At 38.4% G+C, this 25,829-nt stretch overlaps 1 protein-coding gene and 1 pseudogene across 4 annotated transcripts in view; one reads left to right on the top strand and one right to left on the bottom strand.

Moving 5' to 3' along the window:
- The first annotated feature begins 70 nt into the window (after positions 1 to 70).
- Positions 71 to 25,829, top strand: part of FAM210A (family with sequence similarity 210 member A) — a 29,309-nt gene continuing 3,550 nt past the window's right edge. Inside the window, exons 1-5 of one of the 4 annotated variants that reach the window (XM_036229817.1) lie at positions 84 to 292; positions 6,961 to 7,212; positions 14,693 to 14,836; positions 17,965 to 18,472; positions 23,446 to 23,557. In XM_036229817.1, coding sequence (XP_036085710.1) covers positions 17,997 to 18,472; positions 23,446 to 23,557 — 588 coding nt within the window. In that variant the 5' untranslated portion in view covers positions 84 to 292; positions 6,961 to 7,212; positions 14,693 to 14,836; positions 17,965 to 17,996. Of the gene's footprint in view, positions 293 to 6,960; positions 7,213 to 14,692; positions 14,837 to 17,964; positions 18,473 to 23,445; positions 23,558 to 25,829 lie in introns of all 4 variants that reach the window. The other 3 variants (XM_016119908.2, XM_036229818.1, XM_016119905.2) reach the window with 3 other exon arrangements.
- On the bottom strand, positions 10,169 to 17,757 carry LOC107497691 (annotated as a pseudogene).

A 25,829-nucleotide genomic window follows, 5' to 3' on the forward strand; every position in this document is an offset into this window, starting at 1 on the left:
ATGTAGTGTCGCGCGACCTTCGCGCCGGAACTACGAGTCCCGTCGTGCCGCGCGCGGTGGCGTGCTGTGGGCCGTGCCAGCCGACTCCGGCAGTCGCGAGCACGTTGCCAGTGGGCGCGGCTGGCAGGGCTGTGGGTGGTGGAAGGCGATCGTCCACTTGAGACTTGCGAGTTCCAGCACCCTGGCCCACGCTTCATTAGGTCAGTCTACTGAGTGACACCTCCGTGGCATCTGAGAAGCTGTTGTCTGGCCTGTGCGTCGGAAAGCGGCGGCGGCCTCGACGTCCTAAGAGGTATCCTGGGCCCAAGACCTCTAAGGGGCAGCGGGAGGGGTGGAGAGGGCACCTTCAACCCCGTGCACATTGGGGAGCAGACCCCAGTGCGAACCCGATAACTGCCCGGCTCGCACAGCTCCTTGGGATGCGGCAAGGGTCCACCTGCAGAGCATAGGTCCACACTCTCCAGTCCTCTTAATCCCCCGCCCCTCCGCGAGGCCGCCGAAAGAGGTCACCCCCGCCCTTCTCTGTTGGACCAGTGTCCTAGCAGATCCTGCCTTTGGGACTTTTCAGCTTTCTGCTGTGTAACCCTTTACACGCCACTCTTCCTCGGAAGCTTGCTGAGGAGGGGCCTGTGCACCTCTGCTCTCGCAGTTGTTTTAAGAACGGGCAACATCTTACTTCTTAGGGACTGGCAGATCATTCCCTATCGCCGTATTTGGGACGCAGTGCCGTACCTCCTTCCTGAGAGAGGCCTTTCTCAGCTGTCAGATTCAAGAGAAAGGAGCTTCCCATACCTACTGTTGAGAAACGCCTCAGGGTGGTTGGACTTTCTTATGGAATGGTTGGGGGAAACAACATTTTCTTTGTCCATACCCACAGATTTCCACTGGAGAGTCGAAGGTACCTACGGTACTGAAACTGGAAAGCTCCATAGTTCAGGGCTTTCAACCTGAGATTAAGGTCCAAACCGCACATGTGGGTTAAGATAATTAATGTGTGTGTACATATTAACGTTATTGTGCCTCAGCACCTCCCCACCTTAAGAGTGTAAAAAACATTGTTCAGATATATGATCCATCTTGAGTTATTCTTTACCAAAATTGATCCCTTTAAAAGTAGCTTTGAAGATATGTTTTACTAGCCTGCCTACTTGTCAGTAGGCACAGTTATATTAATGAGTAGACTTCACTTTGGGGAAGACAACATTTGCAGCATATACTTTGCAATCGAGTCACTTCTAACATGTGGGCATTAACCTTTCTGAGGTTGTTGACCCTTTATAAATTTTGGGTCAAGAATGAGGCCTATTTTTAACAAATGAAGATGAGCCATCAACTTCAGATGACTTGCATTTTTATTATAATGCAATGAGTCTAGATTGAGAACTTCAGTTCATGAATATTGACAATTGCAAACATATAGGACCTAGAAATTGAATGCACTATTTATACATCCATGCGTTAGAACTAGGCAATTATGTAGTCCCTATTTGCTGGTTCTGATGCTAAAGTTTCTTGAGATATTGCAATTATGATTTTAGGAGAAATGAGTCTAATATTTAATTTTTAAGAAATTTTCTCATTACATTATATGCCTCTTAACTATGTGTTTATACAAACTCTACTATAACTGGATGTGCATGGGATATAGAGCTCATATTTTGTGATTTTCATAAAACTTAAACTAGAAGTCATGTAAATTCAGTTGAGAATAGAAGAACTCTTAGAGATGGTAATAATGGAGGGAGTAAATGGACCAGATAAAAATGTTTTAAAAGTTATCATTGATGTATTTTCCCCATATTGCATATGTAATATCTGGTTTTCTGGAAATTGATCCCTAAAATACTAATTATAATTAGTATTTTAGTACTTTCTATATGCCAGATTAAGTGCTTTACACATTCGAACTCATTTAATTATATAATCCAGTGGCATAGTTAGGATTATTTTTGTTTTATAGATGAACATTAAATAGGCCAAGGGCGTGCAGCTGGGAATTAGTGATACTGGGATTGGACTCAGGCAGTCTAGCTTCAGAGACCAGATTCTATGTTAATAATGACACAGTGCCTGCTAGAAGGCTAAACTCAGACCTGCAACTTGGCTGATGCATAGTAGACTTTCAGAAAATGTTTTGATATTTCTTAATGCTTGGGTTGTTGTGTTCAGAGAGAAAATAGCTGGACAAGAATGCTATCTTACTAGAATGGGATATCCAGTGAGACAGGATAATCATTTTGCTCAGGGGTTTAACCTAGGTGCCTCGAACAGTGCCTGGCACATAGTAGGTGCTTACTGAATGAATGAATTGCTAAGAAAGGATTTATAAAAATTCATCCTTTTAAAAAGGTCAGACAGGAATTATTTCAACACACTTATAAGATTTCTTTATGTACCGTTTTGATTATTTGAGCCATTATTCACTCACTCACCCCGCCTAGTTTGGATTATCCTTTATTAGTGAGAGAAAATAAAGTAGTAATTTAAGTTTTTTTGGTCAGAGTAAAGGCAAGCAACAGATTTAGTAGATACCATCCTGTTATAGAATTTCTGTTATAGAGTTGAAGATTGCATTTTTGAAACATAAGCACTTTAAAAAACGTGGATACAATGTTATAGCTTCCTAAGAATGATGTTCTTAAGGTGGGAAAGAGGTGGTTTATAGAAGGTTTATTTCTCCAAAAAGTCTTGGAAGAAGCACTGTCTCTCCAGTGCACTGACAAAGTACCCTCCTAAAATTTTACTGCCTCTTGGAGCACACAAGATATTCTTGTTTAAAAGTCTTTTCTGTAGTTGAAAGTAAAATTTGGTTGAGAAATCTCTAAGTTTATTATGTGTGATGACTACTTTTATATGTTAACCTAACTAGGCTACAGTACCTAGTTATTTAATCAAACATAATGTAGGTGTAACTGTGATGGTATTTTGAAGATGCGGTTAACATGTACAATCAATTGACCTTGAAGGAGCTTAACCTCAATAATATGGGTGGACCCCATCCAATCCATCCAATCAGTGGAAGGCCTAAATTTCAAACTCAGGTGTCTCAAGAATGAATAATTCTTCCTCAAGACTACAGCATTGATTTCTGCCCGAGTTTTCAGCCTGCATATCTGCCCCATACATTTCAGTTTCTAGCTCCAAAAATGCATGAGCTAATTCCTTAAATTGGTATCTATTTAGATAAATGATTTAATAATAGATTTCTAATAGCTAGAAATATGTTTTTCTAAAGAGAGAGATGTAGACATAGATATATGTACATATTTTCTTCCATTGGTTCTATTTCTCTGGAGAACCTTGTCTGATTTAGATATTGGTATTGAGAGTGGTTCTAGAGGAACAAGATATTAAGGATGACTTTTCTGATTTGGTTATGATGTTCCTGGAATTGGTTCCTTAATCTGATTAGATTTAAAGGCACTAATAACTATTTCCAGTGGTGAAGAGACGGCACCAATAGTTCAGGGTGTGATATGACAATAGAGAGACACAAAATGTCACCTTTAGATACTCCAACTCAGGTACTTATAAAAGGGTCCTTGGATGATCATGTATTTGATGAATTAAAACATTTTTATCAGATTAACAATTATAATGGGACTGACTGCTTGCTCCTAACTGCGATGGAGAAAGTAAGGAAAGAAAAGGATGCACTTAGGTTTTCAGTTTCCCAGCTCAAGCTCTGTGTGATTGACTTGAAAGTTTCTGTGTCCACTATAAAGAAACTTTTCTCCTGTGGCTGCAGAGCTGAGATTGCTCAAAACCAAACCCCGAGTCTCATTTTACAAAGTGGCTGTATTATACAAAATGAATTCCCAGTTTAACAGTGTCTGCTGTTAAAATGAGGGCATTGGTTGAGAAGGAATGAGATCCTCAAATTTGGAATGGGGCAATGAACCCCTAAATTTTAATCAGTCTTGTTTGCCAGTATAGTCAGTCCTGCTCCTGTTTGAGGAAGTTAACCCTGCTTTGCCTGAGGAACCTTTAATGACCTTTCCTGAGATAACTGCCTTGCAAGATCCTACTGATTCTCCTACTACTCTTCCTTGCTTCTAGACCTATAACTAGATTCAGGCCCTCAAGGCTCAGCTGCAAAGGGTGACTCATGAGGTGTGTGCTACATTCTTTAAAAACTGCATGATTTTTTTTTTTCAATTTACACAGAAATCTGGGGAATATGTGCGGGAATAGATATTAAAGGTGTGGAATAATAGTGAAAGGAACATAAAGTTGGATCAGGCCAAATTTATTGATATAGAAGCACTCAGCAGAGATTCTGGATTCCCTATTATAGCCTGAGAGGTTAGAAAGGGCTCTAACAATTTGATGGTTTGGCTAAAGCATGGACCAAAGGTGACCTATGCTAAATGAAGTTAAAATGCCAGACCTGCCTTGGTATATGGTAGAGGAAAGGATCCAAAGGCTTAGGGTGAGTGGTTTGGTAGGATTGGGTCTATAATGTAAGACCTGCTCACACACCTTGGGGGCAGGGTTCAGAGGAGATACCTTTTACCATGACTGAGAAGTAAATTTGTGAGGGGAGCCCCAGCATCCATGAAGAGGTCTACGATTGCTCTTCTCTGCGGGTCAGAAACTGGGGATCCTTAGATGCAGTGAAGATAACTGGAAATTGGACAGGTATTATAGAGGGGCCTATTATCTTTTCTTTCTTTATTTTTTTGAACATTATGAATTAAATTTTTTTCAATAACAGTTGAAAATATTATATTAGTTTCAGGTTACAGCTTAGTGCTTAGACCTTTATATAATTTACAAAGTAATTCTCCCTTCCATTAGTCAGGTGCCAACCTAGCATTATACATAATTGTTGCAATATTATTGACTATATTCCCTATGCTGTACTTTACATCCCCCTGACTATTTTGTAACTACCAATTTGTATTTTTTACTTCCTTCACCTTTTCACCCAGCCCCCTACTCCCTCACATCTGTCAGCCATCAGTTTGTTCTGTCTACGAGTTTCTCTTTCGTGTGTTCATTTATTTTGTTCTTTAGATTCTATGTATAAGTGAGATGAGATGGTATTTATCTTTGATTTATTTCACTTAGCGTAATACCCTCTAGGTCCATCTATGTTTCCACAAATGGTAAGATTTCATTCTTTTTTATGGCCAAGTAATATTCTGTTGCATATACATACTGCTTCTTTATCCAGTTGTTATTTTTTCATCTTTATTGACATACAGACAATTAGTTATTATACAATTCAATGAGTTTTTTTCAGTTATAGTTAGCATACAATAATATACCGTTTTAGCTGTATAGCATAGTGATCAGAGATCCGCATAACTTGCAAAGTGATCACTCCTCTTCCCCCTTATGTATTTATTACATTATTAACTATTTTCCTCATACTCTACTCTACATCTCCATGTCTCTTCTGCTATTATCCATTTGTACCTCTTAATCCCTTTGTCTTTTTTTTTTGTCCCCCAACCCCCTCCCAATCTAGTATCCCTCTAAATATTTTCTGTATCTATGAGTTTATTTCCACTTTTGATGATGTTGTTTTTGTTCTTTAGGTTCCACATGTATGTGAAATCATGTGATATTTGTCTTTCTTTATCCGACCCATTTCATTCAGCTCAATACCCTCTAGGTCCATCAAGCCATATGTTTTTCCATCCCCTTTCTTATCGTCTGTGTGTGTCTTTTAATCTGAAATGAGTCTCTCATAGGCAGCAAATGTAGGGATCTTGTTTTCTTATCCATTCAGCCATTTTATTTTTTGGTTGGAGCACTTAATTCTTTTCCATTTGAGGTATTTGTTGATAGGAATGTAGTTATTACCATTCTTGTTTCTTTTTTTTTTTTTGATACATGTTTTTTCTTCTTAAAGAAGTCCTTCCAACATTGCCTATAATATTGGCTTGATGATGATAAATTCCTTTCGTTTATTTTTGTCTGGGAAGCTCTTTATCTGTCCTTCGACTCTAAATGATAGCTTTGCTGGATAAAGTATTCTTGGTTGTAGATCCTGGGTTTTCATCACATCAAATACTTTGTGCCAAGTCCTTCTGCCCTGCATAGTTTCTTTTGAGAAATCAGAGGTAAGTAACTGCTTTTCTCTTGCCGATTTTAAGATTTTTCTTTGTCTTTAACTTTTGAAATTTTAATTATGATATGTCTTAGTGTGGGACTCTTTGGGTTCCTGGTTTTGGGTACTCTCTGAGCTTTCTGGGGTTGTATGTCTTTCCTTCACCAGGTTAGGAAAGTTTTTCATTATTATTTCTTCAAATAGTTCTTCAACATCTTGTTTTCCTTCAGGTACCCCTATGACACAGATATTTTTACCTTTAATAGTGTTCCATAGCTCCTTAAATTATTATTATAGTCTTGGCTTCTTTTTTCTTGTCATTCTGATTGTCTTTGACTTTCCCATCCTCTATCTAGGTAGGTCATTTGATCCTCTTTATTCACTCTATTCTATTTAATATACTTCTCTTCTCAGATCATGTGTTCTTCCTTTCTGACTTGTTCCTTTTTTAATATCCATTTCCATTTTTATGTTTTTTATCTCCGTTGAAGTTCTCACTGAATTCATCTACACTTCCCGTAAGTTCATCGAGCATCTTCATAACCAGTGTTTCGAACTCTGAATCTGTTAGATTGCTTAACTCCATTATTCCTGGATCTTTGTTCTGTTTTCTCATATGGTTTCTGCTTTGTCTTCTCATTTTGGCTGCCTTTCTGTGTCTGTTTCGATGTACTAAGCAAAGCTCCTAAGTCTAACAGTCTTATTAGTGTGGCTTTGAGTGGTAAGTGTCCAGTGGCACAGTCCTGAGAAGGGTTCAGCTGCGGGCCATTTAGTCTCAGCCTGTGCCCCTCTGGGGCCACTTGTTAAGATTCAGCCAGCAATCCACAGATGCTGTGTTTATAGTTGCCTCAAAAAGCCACACCAGAAACTAAGTCCAGCTGCCTCCAATGTGAATCTAGGTGCTGCTCAGCAAGGGGTACCTGACTAAGCAAGGACACACCTGGATGTGGCTTCATTAGGGCTGGAGTTTCATGGAATCCTCTGGGCAGAGTGACCTCTATTATCCAATTTGATGACGTCTCCATTATGGCAGCACTGCATCTGCACACTGGGAGCGGAGTCGGCTCAACTGAGGAACAATGGATACTGGTGGCACTTCTTTACAGAGCCAGTCTCGCCTCGGCCCTCACTCCGACAACTCATGTCCCTCCGTAAGTCCCTGGTACCCGCTGTGCAGCTGAACCAATGCTGATGCTCAGAGGGAGCAGGTCCATCACCGCAACTGTCCGCTCGCGGACGTGGCTTCTTTAAAAGGCATCTGCATCTCCCGCTGCCTCTATCCCAGTCCCACTCAGCCTCTCTGGACCAGGCAGCCTGCATCCTCGCCCTGTCCTGTCTTCTGCTGTTGCAGGGTGATTTCTTCTATATTTCCCTAGTCGTATGGCTTGTTCACCTAGATCCCAGGGGATTTTTCCTTGCTGCTGCTCCTTGTTTCTGTCACTACTTCGATTTGGTTGTCAGAGGGATGAACAGAGCCTCTATCATCTATGCCATTTTTTTTCTCGCTCTCTATCCAGTTGTCTGTTGAGCATTTAGGTTGCTTCCATATCTTGGCTATTGTAAATAATGCTGCTGTGAACATAGGGGTGCATATATTCTTCATATTAGTGCTGGATTGTAAGATGGTTCTACTTTGAATTTTTGAGGAACCTCAAAAATTTTCTCCATTGTAACTGCCAATTTGCAATCCCATTGACAGTGCACGAGAGTTCCCTTTTCTTCACATCCTCTCCAACACTTGTTTGATTTGATAATAGCCATTTTGAAAGGTGTCAAGTGATATCTCTTGTGATTGTAATGTGTATTTGATGATTAGTGATATTGACCATCTTTTCATATATTTATTGGCCATCTGTATGTCCTCTTTGGAGAAATGTCTATGCCGGTCCTCTACCTATTTTTTAATCAATTTTTTTTTTAGTGTTGAGTTGTATGAATTCCTTATTTTATTTTTGGAGATTAACCACTTATCAGATGTATCATAGGCAAATATCTTCTCCCATTCTGTAGGTTGTCTTGCTATAGTTGCTTATTAGTTCAAGAGACCTTTTGTAGATTCTTTGGAATATTTTACTTAGATAGTCATGCCATCTGCAAATAAAGGCAGTTTCATTTCTTCCTTTCAATCTATATGTCCTCCTTTGTTTTTGTTTTTGTTTGTTTGTTGTTGTTTTAATATTGCACTGGCTCGGACTTGCAGTATGTTGTTGAATACAAGTGGTGAGAGGATATCCTTGCCTTGTGCCTATTCTAAGTGTACAATTCCTAACCATTTAGTATCAGATTAGCAGTAGGTTTGTTGTAGTTGTTCTTCATCAGGTTGAAGACGTTTCTCTGTACTCTTAGTTTGCTGAGAGTTTTTGAAGCCATGAATGAGTGTTGGATTTTGTCAAATACTTTTTCTTCATTAATTCATATGATATGATTTTTCTTTAGTTTGTTATGATTGGTTACCTTGATTTTCAAATGTTGAACCACTTTCACATATCTGGATTAAATCCCAGTTGGTTGGGGTATATAATTCTTTTTAAACGTTGTTGGATTAGATTTGCTAATATTTCGTTGAAAATTTTTACATCTGTGTTCATGAGAGACATTGATTTGTAGTTTTTCTTTCTAAGACATTTCTATCTGGTTTTAATATTAGGGTGATGCTGGCTTCGAAGAATGAGTTAGGAAGTCTTCCCTCTGCTTCCATTTTCTGGAAGAGATTGTGGAGAATTGGTAGTATTTTTCCCTTTGGTAGAATTCACTAGTGAAACATCTGGGCCTGGTACTTCATTTTTCTTTTTTTTGAAAGATTATTAATCACTGATTCAATTTCTTTGACATAGGACTACTCAGGTCATCTATTTCTCCTTGGATGAGTTTTGGTTGTGTGTGTATGTCTGTACATTAATGAGTTTGTTTCCATTTACTGTTGGTGAGGAAAATCCTCATGAGTTAGTACAGTGCAATCTTTCCCCAGAACTGTGCTGAGGGAAGGGGGCCCTGGAAGTGCCCCCAGAAATAGCTTATAGCAACAGTGTTTTTACCAACACTGCTGGTCCTGGGGAAAAGGTGGTGGCTCCATTGGCTCCTCCCCTCCCACAGCCATCCCAAGTGGGCAAGTGGCCATCAGTCCTTCGATGGGAATAAGTCAGGAAAGAATGAAAAATAGAGTGTGAGGAGACAGACTGGTGATTACCACAAACACTGTGGGGGCAGGAGCCTCCGTGAGGGGTCAGACTACAGTGCGTTAAACAACCAAGAGTAGCAACTACATAAAGCCTGCTTGCCCTCGGCTGATGATGAGGGGCCAAAACTGCAGCTGGGGCTGGCCTCCCAGGGACGCTCCCTGGGAGAGGGAGCGCTAGGGAGCCCACCCACTCACCATGGCTATCAGAGGCCCCTGTCCTGCTGAGGTTTCCTATAGAGCAAGGGAAGATCAGGGAAGCACCTAGAACTTCAAGGGACAGAGTGAGGGTTTTGTCCATCAGGCCTATACAAGTCTGAGGACACAGAAACTAACCCAGACTAAATCAGATACTTCATAAATACAGCTCTTGAGTGAGGAGAAACAGATTCAGGGCTGCCTGCTCTGAAAAAGAAAAGACAGAGACTCAAAGCCAGGATCAGGGCAAAAAGAAGCCAGTGCAGCCAAGCCTTGCTTGCTGACCTGCCAAGAGTGTCAGAATCCTTGAGGCAGGAACCCAGACCAGAGGCAGACTGTGGGCAGATCTCATGGGTAGAAAGACCCTCAGGTCAGAACTCTGACAACTAAAAATCCCATCTGAACATCATACAGAAGGAAGAAGGGCCAAGAACCTGCCTATCAGGCAAAGGCTGGGCCGGATGAGGGGCAAGTGTGCTTGGCTGCTGGCACTCACTGAACCCAGGCCCCTGCTTACTCCTTGTATCTGTCATAGCATCTGGAATCATCAGAATCAGGCTGGGCAGGGCTGAACCACAGCTGCCTGTGGCTCAGAGAAGAGGGAAGAAAACTCTGGCCCAGACCAGCCAGAGGACGCTAAGGAAGGAGAGGCCATCATCCAGAGGCTGCCTCCCCTTAAGTTATCTTTCCTCTCAACTGGTCCTAAAGGGAAGTGGGGTGCCCCGTCCAGTGGATCACAGCCCCGGGGCTGAGTTAGGAGGGGGTAGGTGGAAGCTCTTGTTCCCGAGGAACTTGCTTTTGATGTCATGCTTGTTTCCTGGCAGCTTCAGCAGTTTCATGGTCTTGAACTTCCCCTTCCTAGTGCCCTGGGGTTCAGCCTCCTTGTGGAACTCTTTCTTCTGATCATGTTATCTTCCTTTTCCTGCCTCTGTCAGTTCTCATCCAGGCAGTTGATGACATTGTGCTGCTCAGTGAGGGTCACAATCTCCTGCCCCCCCGCTTGTCCAGTTCTTTTCTGGCTTCTTGAGAAGGTACCAGAGCTCCTACTCCACATCAGCCTGGATCCTGTTCCAGGTTCTGCTACTTGAAGACATAGATGAGCTTGGACTTCCGCCACACCAGCAGGTGCTTCTCATAGATGAGCTTGAACCAATCCTCCAGCATGTCGTCCTCATGGCCGTCATTCATTCCACCACACAGCTTCTCCTCCAGCAGGACCCCATGGTGTTTCAAGGCATCCAGATGGTACTCAGTGGTGTCCACCTCCCTGTAGATGTCCTCTTCAGGGGTGTACTGGTCAGTCTGGACCTTGCAATTGATGAACAGGAAGCCATTTCCTGGGCCAGTGGCCTTGAGGCTTGGGCTGCCTTAGTGGCTTTCTTTGTGTCTGGGGATGCTGTGGGTAATGCCTTCTGGTTAAAAGGATTCTCCTGGCAGGAATACTTTACCCAGAGTTCTGGGGATGAGTTTCAAGGGGGAAGGCATAGGGTTCTTGTCTCCAACCAACAAGAGGGATGGGAGCAACATCACTGCAGGGCTTGGCTGGCTGGGGACCCGGGCTGCCCCTAGTATTAGGGGAAAGGCCAGGACTGGCACGAGGCATCCTGTCCATGCTGGGCTGCACCAGCTTCACAAAGAGGACAGGGAGCAGTTAGCACAGGCTGGCAGAGGTCCCAGGGGTCCAGGGTCATGAACAACAGACTCTGAGGAGCTCTTGGAGCACAACTGGTGACTCCAGAAGCTCCCCAGTTAGGGTCTGGCTGGAGCCCTAGGATGACAGGCTGTCCACACTGAGGGCTGGCGATGGGATAGCCGAGGGTGGTTCCAAATGTGAGAGGTGGGAGGTGTGGTGAGCTAGCGGGGATGCCCTGGGCACTCAGTGGGCAGAGTGCTGCTTTGTCTTGGGGCAGCTGGTAGGGGGTGATGCCCTACTGTGGACTCCAGGTAGGCCTGAGCAGGGATGGCGGCCAGACTGGGTGCAGTGAGGGTGTCCTCCTCTTCAAAGGGGTTGTAGAGCTTGGGCTCCAGGCCAGCCACCTCAAGGCTCCTCGGGGCCACCCCCTCCATACTTCCATTTTCCACCCTCCTGCTGTCCCAGCGTGGAGGCCCGGTGCTACTGCTGGGGTGTTGGGGTGGGGGAGCTGGCTTCTTCTTTGGCTCTGCTGGTACCAGAGTAATCCATGCGGAGTCTTTCCTGGGGGCTGGTGTCCTCTCCTCCAGTCCATTGGGCACAGTCACAGAAGACCTAACTGTGAAAACAAAATCACAGTGGATGAATTCTCTGTATATGACGATCCTACTTCACTAACTGCCATTTTTCTGCAAGTCACAGCACAGGCACTAATTCCTTCTGAAGCCCCTGAAGCCCACAAGCTAGACAAGAACCTCCACTGAAAATTCATCAGATATTGAAATTTTCTTTTTTCTCTTTCTTTTTCTCCATGGACTCTATGTTCCTGGAGGGCAAGGAATTTGTCTTGATTCCTAGTAGTGACAGAGACTAGTGCAAAACCTGGCATCTAGTGGGTGCTCAATAAAATTTACTTAGTGAATATCGACAACTTGTCAGTTTTCTTTTTCCCCTCTTTAATCCTCCCTGCCCCACTTTCACTCCTGACCTGTGGATGTTGCCGTTTCCCGTTAAGAACTGGATTTCCGAAGGCAGGTCATCTTCCCCCACATGCTTGCACGCACATCTGGGACCTGGCGCACCTGGGGTATGGTCCCATGGCTCCAACTGGAGGGCGAACCCAGGACCTTCTGCGTGTAAAGCAGATGTGCTAACCAGTACACTATGGAGCCATCCTCAACTTGTCAGTTTTTAAGACTCAACTTATCGCTAATAAATTACTTCTGAAATCAGAAGTTTTTTCAATTCCTCTATCCAAGCATCTTCAGCTTGGGAAGTTTTGGGCACTAAATTACAAATTAATACTATCTTTTTAGGGAATTTAAAATAACTGATTAGTATATTAAAAGCTCAAATAGAAAAAGTAGAAAACAAAATATTCAAGCACTATGGGACAATTTCAAAATGTACAACACATGTAATAGAAATGCCAGAATGAGAAGCAGACAAAGCAGAAGAAATATATGAATAAACTTTGAGAATTCTCCGAAATTACAGACACCAAGCCACAGGTCCAGGAAGCTCAGAGAACACCAGGCAAGATAAATATCTAAAATCCATATCTAGGTATATCACATTCAAGAGTGTTGTTACAAGGAACAGGATGGAGGAATTGAGAAAACTATGATAAGGTACTTGCAACTACACATGTTAGTAGCACAGTGTTATCTGAAGGTGGACTTAGATTAAATAGATGTATACTATGAACTCCAAGGAAACCAATAATATATTTATTTTTAAAGTACAATTGACATATTGAAAGAGAAGAGAAAATAGAATCATATAAAATTCTCAAAACCAGAGAAGGCTGAAAAAGAGGGGTGAGGACAAGGGCAAATGACAATAAGAAACATTTATAAACATAGTAAATATTAATCCAAAAATGTACTAATAACATTAAAAGCGAATGGTCTAAATATGCCAATTAACAGGTTGTCAGAGTAGATTTTAAAAAAACAGGGCCAACAATATGTTGTTTAAAAAATTCTTGTTTTAAAAATAATGGCTCAGATAAGTTACAAGTCAAGGTACAGAGAAAGATATACCACATTAACACTAATCAAAAAAAAAAACAAAAACTGGGGTAGCTATATTAATTTCAGACAAAGCAGACTGCAGATATTCCTTGATTATCAGTGAAAAAGAGGAGTACTTCATAATAAGGAAGTAATGATAATGTAAAGAAATCCTAAAATGTATATACCTAACAAAAGAGAATCAAAATATCCGAGATAAAAACCAACAGAACCAAAAGGAGAAATAGACATATCCACTATTTTAACTGGAGAATTCAACACCCCTCTTTCAGTACTTGATGGATCAAGCAAACAAGCTTGGCTAGCTAGAGATTTGAATTCACACAATAGAAAACCAGATCTTTATATTGAAATTTGTTGTTCTAACTCTCTAACTTTTTAGTCATTTTTTTTTATTTCTTACAAGAGTGGAATATAAATTAACTAATTTATTGTACACTCAGTTGTTTTTTTGTAACTACTGGAATGTGTGAGGAACAGAAATGTGTTCATATAATCTTGAGAAGCATGGGTTTGGTAAAGAAATAGATGAAAGAAAGGAATCTTGTGAACTAACTCATTTGGCATAATGGAACTGGAATTTCAGTATATAGCTGCTCTAGAATCCCAGCAGCACTCTGATATTTGTGCTTTCTCATTGGCATTTATTCCAATCCATTCTACCTTCTTCATTCTTTAAGTCAGCTTTTCTCTCCCTTTCTCCTTCAGTCCTTCTCTCCCTCTCTCCCTCTCGTTTCCACTGCTTCCTTATTTATTATTGACCACTGCATCTTCACCCTACTTCTCTGCCTTAGGTCTCCTACATGAGAGGCTTCTTACTTTATCCTCACAACAACCATATGAAGTAGGTGCTATTATTAACCTCATTTTACAAATTGAAAATCAAGGCACAAGAAGGCTAATTAACTTGTGCAAAGGTTACATAGTTTATAGTGTTTTCAGGATTTGAACCCAGTCAGTCTTACCTCTCAGATTCCAAGCTCTCAATTGTTAAACTCTAGTGCCTCACGAAATTAAGTCATGAGAGAATCAGACATTACTTAGAAATTATTATGTCCCTGCTATATATACATGGTACAGTTTTATATTTGGAATTAGGCACCATTAATCATATTCCAGCCACTTACAGTGTTAAAGGCTTTAGTGACATAATTCTGAAGTGAAAGGATAGCCACAACTGGAGTGTACTCTTGTCACTTCACTTGGATCTAGTGATGTATTTCATTTTTTCCATAACTGAAGCAATAAGCAATTTAGAACGCTGCCCCTATCTATAGATATGAAAATTTCTTGCTGCTGGGGCAGGAAAATAACAGGTAACTTTTGTGTAAGAAATAAACTAAGTCTCATGATTTAAAAATTTATTACTGAAGTTACTGTGTTTGATTGGAAGCAATTCAAAATTAAGTTGTTCATCATTCCAGGTTCTCCAGTTGTGTCAGAAAAATTTTAGGGGCCTGTTAGTTCACAACTTCTTCAGGTCCACTCATCCACCTGTCCAGATGTAGCAGGTTTGATCTGGGTATGATTTATGTGGAATGGCTCCTCCATTATTGACCAATAACTGAAAACTTTTATCTTTAATTGTAAAGACGAACGGACTATTGAAATCCAGAAGTGGAAGCTGCCAGAGAGCTGAGGCTATTATGCACAAGTGCTAGCTGTGAGACAAGATAATTCCTACGTTGCCTTGGTTTTTGTTATTCCTGAAGCCTGTTCATTCCGGAATATTTATGGTACTACTCAGTCTTTACCTGCCTTCTACTTTTACTTGCACTTATCAGAAGTAGGATTGTGTCTAGAAAACGAATGAGTCCTATGGTATATATCATCAGTATTGTGATTGATTGCCTTTGGAGTCTAGAGATTGTACTGCCAAATATGGTAGCCAATGCCCACATATTGCCATTTAAACTTAAATAATTCAATATTAATTTAATTTAAAATTTAAGACATTTCTGGGGTCCTGTGTTTCCTTAGGGAGCTTTCACCGTATGTCTTGGGCTACTCAAAATTGGCACTGTCTCTTCTAGAAATGGAGGTACAGCTTAGTGAGACAGCATGAGCCTGGGATCAAACTAATTTGAACCCCAGCTCCTCCACTCACCATTTGAATGACATTGAGCAAGTTATTTATTGTCTGTGCTTCAGTGTCCTCATAAATAAAATGTTGACATTAGTCCCTCCTTCATAGGGTTATGAGAATAATATGAGTTAATATCTGTAAAGTGTTTACAGAGCCCCTGTCACATTGGTAGGGAGCTCAAAAACATCTTAACCATTATGATGATGATGAAGGATGATACCTCTGGTATCATGCTGCCTCTGGTACAGGAACAGTAATTAACCTAGAAAAATGATCCCCAAATTCATATTGTAAGGTATAACCTGGCTACAGGAGATCCTGGTTTATTAGGTCTAAATAGAGGCCAGTAACCTGTATTTTCAAACCACCTCCACTCTCCAGCAACATCCCTGACCTCCTATGATTCATTCTGGTTTGGAAGCCACTAGCCCAGAGATTTCTCAGGGAATAAAAGTCCAAGTGATAATTCAGGGATGACCCTTGAAGATATTCTAAGTGAAAGAAGCCAGTTACAAAAGACCATATACTATGATTCCATTTATATGAAATATACAGAATAGACAAACATAGAGACAACAAGTACATTAGCGGTTGCCTGGAGCTGGGAGGGTGAGGGAATAGTGAATGACTGCTAATGGATATGGAATTTTTTTGGGGGTGATGAAAATGTTCTAAACTTAGATCATGGTGATGGTTGCACATCTGTGAATATACTAAAAATCGTTACATTCTACACCTTAAATTAGTGAATTATATGGTATGTGGATTATATCTCTCAGTAGAGATGTTCTTAAAAATAGGCAGTAAGTGGAAGGGGGTAAAAATAATTTTTAAAAATGGGAGGAGGTAGTTGGCGAAACCAGGAGAAAGGGTGCAAACTGGAAGCTTGGAAAGAAGCTTTTTGTTTTAATCCTTCTTCATTTATTCACATAAACAAATACATAATAATCTAGTTATCTGAAAGTCAGACTTCTGGGAGCTTCAACTCCTGGAAAACTGCCCTGTAAAGGAAATAGGTTTAAAAGAAAATGAAAGTCTATTAAGTTCAGCAAAGATGCTCACTAAAGCCACGGACAGGAATCATTCAAAGGTAATGGTGCAGGAGAAAAGCCTCAAAAGAAATCCAACTAAAATAGAGACCAAAAATTTTTAATGAAAAATTAGAAAAAAACGTGTGTGTGTGAAAAGTGAAGCTAAACTTTATATTTGACAAACTTTAGGCTATAATTCCAACTGAACTAACTCAGAATAGACAGCCACCTGGTATTTTCACCTTGGTGTAGGCATAGGATACATTTATAGATAAAGATATAGGTTATAGAAGACTACAATAATAGGTCCTTTACTCAATGTTAGAGTTTCACAACAAAGAGGTCAGTTTTGTGAAAATAGTTAAGGGCTTAATCATTTTTCTCTGTGGCCTTCTTTAGTCATTTAATATTTAAATCATTCTTTATTTGGAGCACCTGTCTTTAACCCTGTAGCTTTTCTCTTGGTTGGTAACTGGTCTGATTTTTCAAGATTGTTACTTGACATTGACTTTGCTTTTGACTGTAGCAATCTCCAGAATCACTTTAAAAGGCTTCTTGGGAGCCTATTTGATTTGAGAGATTCGCAGTTTCCTTTCCCAATTTATTCGCATTGTGTTTTTGGATTATCTGTGAGAGCCAGAGAGGAGCTGATGTTAATTGTTACTTAGAGATAGATGAATCAGGGAATTAATTTTATAGGGGGACAGTTCATTAATGGATATTTTTATATGATTATAGTCAACTTTATACCTAAATAATAAATATTCATGTAAAATGAAGTAGCTGTGTTTATTGCCGTGCTAATTTACTGGGGTGCTAACTCATATCTTGACTCATATTTAGTATACAATTTAAAAAATAAGGCCCTCTTAACATATTAGAATGAGTAAGGTAGCTAGTGTGGGATGGGGTTGGCGATTGGAGTCGGGTGGCACCGCTTGATATTGAGAGAAGGAAATTGATTTGCTGTATAGTAATGCATACTATAATTCTGTTTTACAGTGAGGAAACTTAGGTCTAGAGAGGCCAAGTAATTAGGTCAACATGGTACCACTGTTAATTCGTTTGGGTCCATCTTATTTTAAAGTCCATATTCTTTTAAAATTACATTATAACTATCTTTCCGACAAAATGTTTTAGCTATCTGGAAAATTTATGTATCTTCTCACCAGCCAATAACATATGTGATGTACAGTTTTATGTAATTTAGTCTAAAGACATCTTAGTATAAAATGATACAGATTTCAACTAACACTTATGTGATGCTCGTTATTATTAGCTTACAAAGCACTTTTACATCAGAAATTTCATATAATTCCTATAACAACCCTGTGAAATGGTCTTTGTTTTACTAGTGGACTTAGGCTTGGTTTCTGAAAGGGAATTGCATGGAATTATGTTCCCAAAATATTAGGACCCAGGTCTTTGCTTCCAGATCTTAAGACTTTTCAGTAATACTACACTGCTTTTTGTAGAATAACAAAGCCCTACAGATATCTCTTTTGTGATAATAAAATAGTCTCAAAACATTACCCTCCATGATGTCTGCTGGGCTCCGTTACTCTATCATATTTAAATGACGTGTTTTAATGAGATTTTAAAATTGCATTTTTATTAGAACTACATACTTTAACATTAATTTTGTGTATTTAGTAGCAATGTCTGTTCTTTTACTTCCTAATAATTAATGATTTTAAGTGGATTGGAAATCTGTATAATCTGATTTTTTTTAATCTGATCTCTATAGAAGCTGAAATCCATCAATCACCATTCTTCAAAATGCAATGGAATGTACCAAAGACTGTATTCCGACTGGCACATAGGACATGCATGGAACCATATAAAACTGGTCTTTTTGGTCACTGTCAAATTATAAAGGGACCATTACTTTTATATAAAGCCAAATCCAGAGTAGTTTTGGTACGGGGCCCTCAAAAACAATGGGTGTGCTTACCTGCTGTCCAATGCACTGCAAAGGAAAGGAAGCCATTTGATGCTCATTTACTCCAATCTGGGGTCCTTCACCATAAACAGTGGGAACAAGGTATTTTGTCCAAGAGGGTTATGTCATCCAATGCCACATCTCCAGGAACTCCTTCGGAAAAAAAGGAAGAACCTGATCCTTTACAAGACAAATCGATTAGTCTTTATCAGCGGTTCAAGAAAACATTTAGACAATATGGAAAAGTTTTGATTCCAGTGCATCTAATAACTTCTGGTGTTTGGTTTGGAACATTTTATTATGCAGCCATAAAGTAAGTTTTTGCTTGATTGAGCACCCTGTTTTATCAGAATGTTGATTGTACTAATGAAAGCCTTAAATAGTTTTTTTAAATGCTTTAATGTCTTTAGTTAAAAGGTGACTTTTTCATAACTTTTTAGCTAACATTTGGTTATTGTGTACATCAGACACTAAAATTTTTAACTGTATTGTTTGTCACTCACAGCAAACTCTGTGAAGCAGGTAGTACAAATAGTCCCATTTTATTAATGAGCAAACAGATTAAGCAAGAATAAGTTAAAATCATTTAGTTTTTCCCAGAATAACTTCAGAGTCTGATTTCAAAGCCCATGCTCTTAATCACTGTGTTCATTTATCATCATTTAGGATAGCACAGAAATAAAATCAGATTTAGAAATTTGGTAGCACCATAAGTTCTGTACTGACATATTTCTTAAAGTATTCACAAATAAAAAGATATATTATTTTTCCATATATATTATTTTAATGGGAAATTAGTAAGATATTTTTACCGAAGGCTGGCTAATATCTGTTATAGACACAAAACCGAACAAATTGCAGAATTATGTTTTAATGTTACTCATATCTGATAAGTGTCAAAGTAATATTTTTTATTCTGATCAGAATTAATTTGTTGTACACTTAAAATTTTGTTAAAAGGGTAGATCTCAGATGTTCTTACCACAATAAAATAAACTTTTAAAAAGTAATTTGGTAGGCCTAGCCTCCAGATATTGTAAAACATAGAATTCTAACTGTATATTTTCTGTTAAATACTGTTACTTTCTTTTAAGGTAAGTTATATTATTCACACTGTTCTAGGAGCAGCAGGAGCACACATAGAAACAGCTTACCAATGATTTCTAGTCTGTTTCTACTTCTAGCAGAACCTAGCAGGTGCCAGCCTGTGCCTTTTCCTTTGAACCTGCTGTGTGGGCTTTTCTTGTACTGGTCTGGGTGTGACCAAGCCCAGTGAACTCATTATCCTGAGGAGGATGAGACAGCACAATGTAGACCATAGACATTTTGGTAAACTCTCCTAATGGGTTTAGATTTATTTTATACTGTACAAAAGTCCGCTGATTTTCAGCATATGGTTACATTTTCTAGCTTGATACTAAAGTATTAATAAAATATGATAGTTTTATGTATGAAGCTCACTCCTTGGAAAAAGCTTATTATTTACTAAATTAAAAGCTAATGGAATAGAGATTGTACTTACTCTCAGGAAACACAGGATTAGAGATGTTTCTTTACAAAAGTTCTAAAAAGATTTTTTTAACCTCGTGTGATTAACGCTGTTCTGTTTCTTTCCATATCTTTCTCTCTCTTATGTTTCTGTTATTAAATTATATTCCTCTTCATTATGTATCAGTAGTTTCCTTAAGAATTGTTCCTTTCTTCACAGAAGTTCCTTGCATGGAATACTTTATGGAATTATCTCTTTGTTTATATATGACATTTGTGGACATGTACAATATTTATAGGAGTCTTCAAAACTGCCTTTAGTTTTTTAACAGAGCATTTTGAATAAGAATTATTATAGACATTCATTTTTTCTACTTTTAATTAGTGGCTTCTTACATTTAACATTTTCTCTTTTGAGCTATTGAGGATTTTTCTGGTTTGGCATTGTGGAAGATGGCATGAATAATACTTGTTTCTTCTGCCTTCTTTAGGTTGCCCTCGATTAGAATTCAGCCTCCTGGCCTTAGAAGGAGAGATCTAAGTTTTTAATTAATTGAATATTGAGAGTCTCATATGGACTATTAAAAAGAGTATTTTTGTTCCTTTTACTTTTCCTTGCCTTCCTTAGTTAAAGAGTTCTATAACTAAAAAAGCAGACCCCAAATAACCTAGTGATACTAATTATCCTTAAGATTTTTTCAGTGCTATTTGGCAGCTGAGGCAGTCGTAGTGACATTCTGCCATCCCCTATAGAATGCAGTTTTATCCTTCCTCTTTTCCTGCAAAATGCTTGTGTGTAAGCGTGATAGTAAGACTGTCCACTTTAAAATCATATTCCTTCCCCATCACAACTTGTCTTTTGACTGTTTGCCAGCATGCAAATTCAGTTGCCAGACCCACTACTACTGCCCAGCTGTGACTATTGGTCTAGTTCTGTTATAGCATCTCAGAGCTAATTTGCATAATGTCTGATATGTTGCTTCCCAGAACAGTCCTTAATGTTTTTTATATTAAATTCTTAATACTTCAGAAATTGAAATTTGATTTGTTCTAAGTGAGGATCTTATTGCAAGTAATAATTAGAAAATAAGGATTTAGGATATGTTCGAATGGCAGTCTATCTTTTATTGTGAGATGATTTTATTGTAAAATTGGAGATTAAATGCAGTTTTTTTTTCAATTCAACTGACAAGAGGCTGGATTTATTTTATTTAGTTTTAGCTGAAAAAGTTCTCTGTTATTTGCATGTTACTTACTTACTGTTAAAAGAAAGAAGGAAAAATAGTTTGTAACTTGAAGAATGGGCATTTCAAGTCACACTGCATTACTGACCAGTGTTTGTTTTAGTCACTCTGACAACTATCGTTACTGCCTTGCTAGTCATGATAAAGCAAAATGCCATTCTTTATTTAGTTAACTCAGTGATAAAGATCTCAGGTTTTTGAAACATTTTATTTCAGGGAGTTCTAAATTATGCGTACTAACCAATTTTATTTTAAGCTAAGCTTTGTTGTCACTTCTGTCTGGCAAAATCTTGCAGATGCTTTATGTCTTCTAATCAGAAGTACTCTGGTCAAATGTAGCTATGTGATAATGGTTTTGTCCTTATGTTTAGATGTCTCGTGTTTTGGGCCTCAAGTTCCTAAAGGTACAGATCCACTCGGAGGCAAAATCCTGACTGATTTTTACTGTACTTTATCCAGACTGTGAATGTACCTTTGCCCTTATTCGTGTCTGCATCAGTAGAAGTATCCATAAAGCTCACAGTTTGTGAAGCAGAGATTTCTGTCAGGCTGTGAGAAGTTCAGAATAAAAAGTGACAAAAAGTGAATATTACTGTTCGACTCAGACCCTCATTAATGCTTTATATTTAACAATTCCAAAGAAAATGAAAGTTATTCTTATTTTTTAAAAAATGATCAAATTAATGCTTTAGAAATAAGTGGAGCCAGGTGCTTGCTGCTTTATTTTACAAAGGTGACTACTGTTTGATCTTTATGACCATTTTTAAAAGAATCAACCAATTTTGTCTGGTCGACTCTTTTTTCCTCCTTCACAATTGCTGTTAACTATGTAGATTTTATATAATGTGCTTAGTCTGAACTAGGAAATAATTAATGAAATATTTTTATATTTGTGTTGGTACTAGAAGATATAATTACCATGTTGTGGTAGGATGTTACTGGACATAGTGACTTGTTAGATCCATAGAATAGTCTTTATAGTACTAAGTCTTGCTTTAATGGGATTCTAAGAAAGATTTTAAAAGGAACTGACAGAGATTGAAAAAAAACTGATTGGATTTGTAATTGATGTTTTCATTAAATTCTTTAAAGTTTGCTTCAGTTATCTGTTTTCCCCTTGTAGATAGTAGGTAATTTTCCTTTATACTGATGAGCTATATCTACTGAGAGTAGTCCCTAGTTTCTTAGTATTATTATAGTGAGTGAAGTCACAGAGAGGGAAATTTTCCTCAGTTAACCAAATTATTGTTTAATATTAAAAATAAATCAAGAGTTTGCAAGTACCATAATAGTGATGAATCCAGGCAATTCCCTTTCTGAATTACAAAGAGAAAGAGTACATTTACAGTGGAGCAACCTGTGGACCTCACCTTAACCAAGAGTCATACTTACCAGTGACAGAACCAACTGGCATTATATGGCCCCTGTTGGTGCAGAGAAATGAACACAAAATCAACTGTGCAGCTTTCTGGTTGAAAAATATTTAACCAGAATCTAATCACATAAGGAAACAATCAGACAAGTTGAAATTTTGAGGGATAGTCTACCATGCAACTAACCTGAAAGCTTCAAAAATCTCAACGTCAAGAAAGGCATCCCACCTCCCTCAACAGGAAATTCAGGGGAGAATTTTTAGAGAAAAGGAGACTAGAGAGACGTGATTGGATAGCATTACAGAATATACTGGGACAATTAAGGATACTTAAATATTAATGTATTACTTTATTAACTGTATACTATGGTATATGTTAAATTTCCTGGGTATGATAATTATGTTTATGTGGGAGAAGCACAAAACAAGAGCCTTTTAGAAGTGAAGAATCACAATATCTGCAAAACTACAAAATGAGAGAGCATGTACGCGTAAAGTGCGCATGTGCATGCACATGTCAGTTTAACAAGATGCTAATAGTAAGGGGAAACTAAAAATAAATTAGGGTTTAACAGCTCAGATTAGAGACTTGCTCTGCCTTCTGTCTCTCCCTCTGAAAATTTGTTGCAATTTATGATAATTGCTGCTTCACCTGCTTTTTAAGTCTGATAACAGCATAGAATTATCCTTTTAGAATAATTGAAGTTTTCATCAAACCCATAGAATCATTTATTCCTTGCATAATAACACAATAAGTAATGTTATATCACTTGCTTTTACAATAGTATAGTTGGACGGTAACAATCTTAGGTCTCGAAGTTTGAATTAGAGCATTCTAAGGAAGTGGTGTTTAGTTGAGGAGGCTATGATCAGGTAAATGATTCCGATCTTTTTCTCAGATTATAACTATTAATTTTGTTCTGATAAATGCATCCATTTTTCTGAATATGCTAATTATAGATGTCTATATGCAGAAGCAGAAGTTGCACAGTAAGATACAATACGACACTGATATTTGTATACATATTGTATTTTTAGAATGAAATTAAAGTGCTTGAAATGCAGAATTGACTTTTAAACAAAATTTGGGTTTAGTGTCTTGAAAAAATTTATCCCTAAAAGTTTGTGTGTGTGTCTGTATATATATATAGATGTATAAATTACTTTCTGTTTCTTTCTTAGAGGAGTGAATGTCGTTCCTTTTCTAGAACTTATTGGGTTACCTGACAGCATAGTAAACATTCTGAAAAATTCCCAAAGTGGAAATGCACTAACAGCATATGCCTTGTTTAAGGTAGGTACTATTATAAATGGATTGCTCCTCATACTTAACTGATTGTTTGCTCAGTTCTCTGGAAAACTCCGTGTTAACACTAATAGTTCTCTTTTGTAACTTAAACTATTGTACTTCACCTCTTATATGTCTAATGATTAAAGTTACAATTTTTAAGTGTAAAGATGACGTTTTAGAAAGAAGTGCTTTGAAAATAGGTAGATCATTCATAACCTGCTGTGATCACATGTGAAACTTCTGAATTTCCAGGGTAGAAGTTGTCTCTTTGACATTTTTCCTATTAATAGTGTATCGATTTTCCTTATTCAAAGATCCACATGCCACTTGACTTGTTAGTGAAATTTAGTGTTCATTTTGTTTATAATAGTTCATGTTCTTAATAAGTAAAATAGCCAAGTTTAATTCAAATTGTTTTATGTGATAAACCTTAGACTTAATTGTTAGATGTTATATATGTTTCATTTGAAAAGTTCATAGTTGTTATAACTGTTTTCCTGCTTTAGACAATACATCTTTCTAAATAGTTTCTTCACCTTTTGGTCTTTATTTTGGAAGAGAAGACTCATTGTAAATTGTGGAATTTAGCCATATTAATCTAATTTTTCTCAGCTGACAGATATTTATGAGGTTCTTTGTGGCATCATCCTAAGAAAGAAAACAAGTAGAAAGCATTTAGAAATTAGATGTTATCTCACTTCTATTGTATGAAAATACTTAGAATTATGGTTTTATAATAGTACTCAAAAGTTAAGTTTTATTCGGACATTCTCATTAGAATCCTCTGAAATCTTGGGAGATTTACTGTTTATTATATTTTGACTAGAGGGCTAAAGCGTAATTACTGAGTTTTTCAACATTAGAACTCGTTAAATTTATAAATTATCAAGTTTCTAGTTATAATGGGTATAATTTACCTTTAATCAAACTATCATGATGATGGTTTAGATATTTCTCTAATTATAATTGCTTCTTATCCCATGTTCCCATAGCACATGTGTAGCTCTAATGCAGTTCATGTCACAGTTTCTGTGTTACTTTTATTTTTTAAGGTTTCTTTATTTGATTATGAATGCCCAGAAATTCAAAATCATGTCTTCTTTCTTTTTGTGTTTTCAGAATGCCTGGTATTGTGCTTTGTAGGCAAATCAGTGCTCAGTGCATGTTCGTTGGGTCGGAATTGAAATGTGAAGCTATACGTATAGGTAGATTGTCGTGTCAGCAGGGTTTCTTCTTGCTCACCATTCCCCTGCAGGGTGGGAAATATGGAGGAGGATTCTCTTGGATATTTACTGTAACCCACAGTTTTTCAAGTAGGGAAACAAACACTGAGATCTATTGCTTCAATGAGGCAAAGCCCCAAAGACAGGTGTGGCAAGGTGGAAAAAAACTTATGAGTATGACCTTGTGGCATTGGCTAGGATGCACACATAACCTCCTTGCTCTGACCTTGAAATGCACCATTGTTTGAGTTGACAAAAATTTTCTGAGCCCCTGCTATGTACCAAGTGCCAATTCCGAGTACTGGGAATACTGTAATTAAAGAAAATGGTGCAAAATACCTGCCCTTGTGGAGCTTATATTCTAGTGGTAGTGAGCAGTTGGAGAGACAAAGAAGGAAAGTTAAAAAAAATACACACAGTGTATTTAGATGACAGTAAGTGCTAAGAAGAAAAAATAAATCAGTGATGGAGGGGTGTTTGTGTTGTCATTTGGTATTTGTTTTTTAGAGAGAGGGTTGCAAGAAGGTGAGAAAGTTAATCAGGCAGCTGTGTGGGAGAAGAGTGTTCCAAGCAGGGGAAACTCAGAGGTCCTGAGGCTACAGGATGCCTGGAGCGTATGAGAGAATGGTGAGGAATCAGTGTGGCTGGAATGAGTGAGCAAGGGCCACAGGCAACAGAGTGGCCAGATCAGGGTGGCCTGACTCTGAGGATATGGAAAGTCACCGGGCTGTTTTGAATATATGACTTGTTTTAACAAAATCACTTCAGCTGCTATACTGAAAATAGTCTCACACAGCAAGGATAGAAGCACAGGAGGTCATTGCAGCAGGTTGGGTGCAAGCTGATAGTGGCTAGGACAAGGTGGTAGCAGGAGAGGCAGTAAGAAGTAGGTGCATTCTGGATATATTTTGAAAGTATCTTACAGGTTTGGGGCCTGAGCATCTGAATAATAGAGTTGTCATTTCCTGAGGTGCACATTGATTTGAGAGGAGCAAGTTTGTGGTGGGACCATTGAACATCAAGAGGTTAATTAATTTTGAACACATGACATT

This window comes from Rousettus aegyptiacus, unplaced genomic scaffold (assembly GCF_014176215.1).
Source record: "Rousettus aegyptiacus isolate mRouAeg1 unplaced genomic scaffold, mRouAeg1.p scaffold_m13_p_12, whole genome shotgun sequence".
Lineage (NCBI taxonomy): Eukaryota > Metazoa > Chordata > Mammalia > Chiroptera > Pteropodidae > Rousettus > Rousettus aegyptiacus.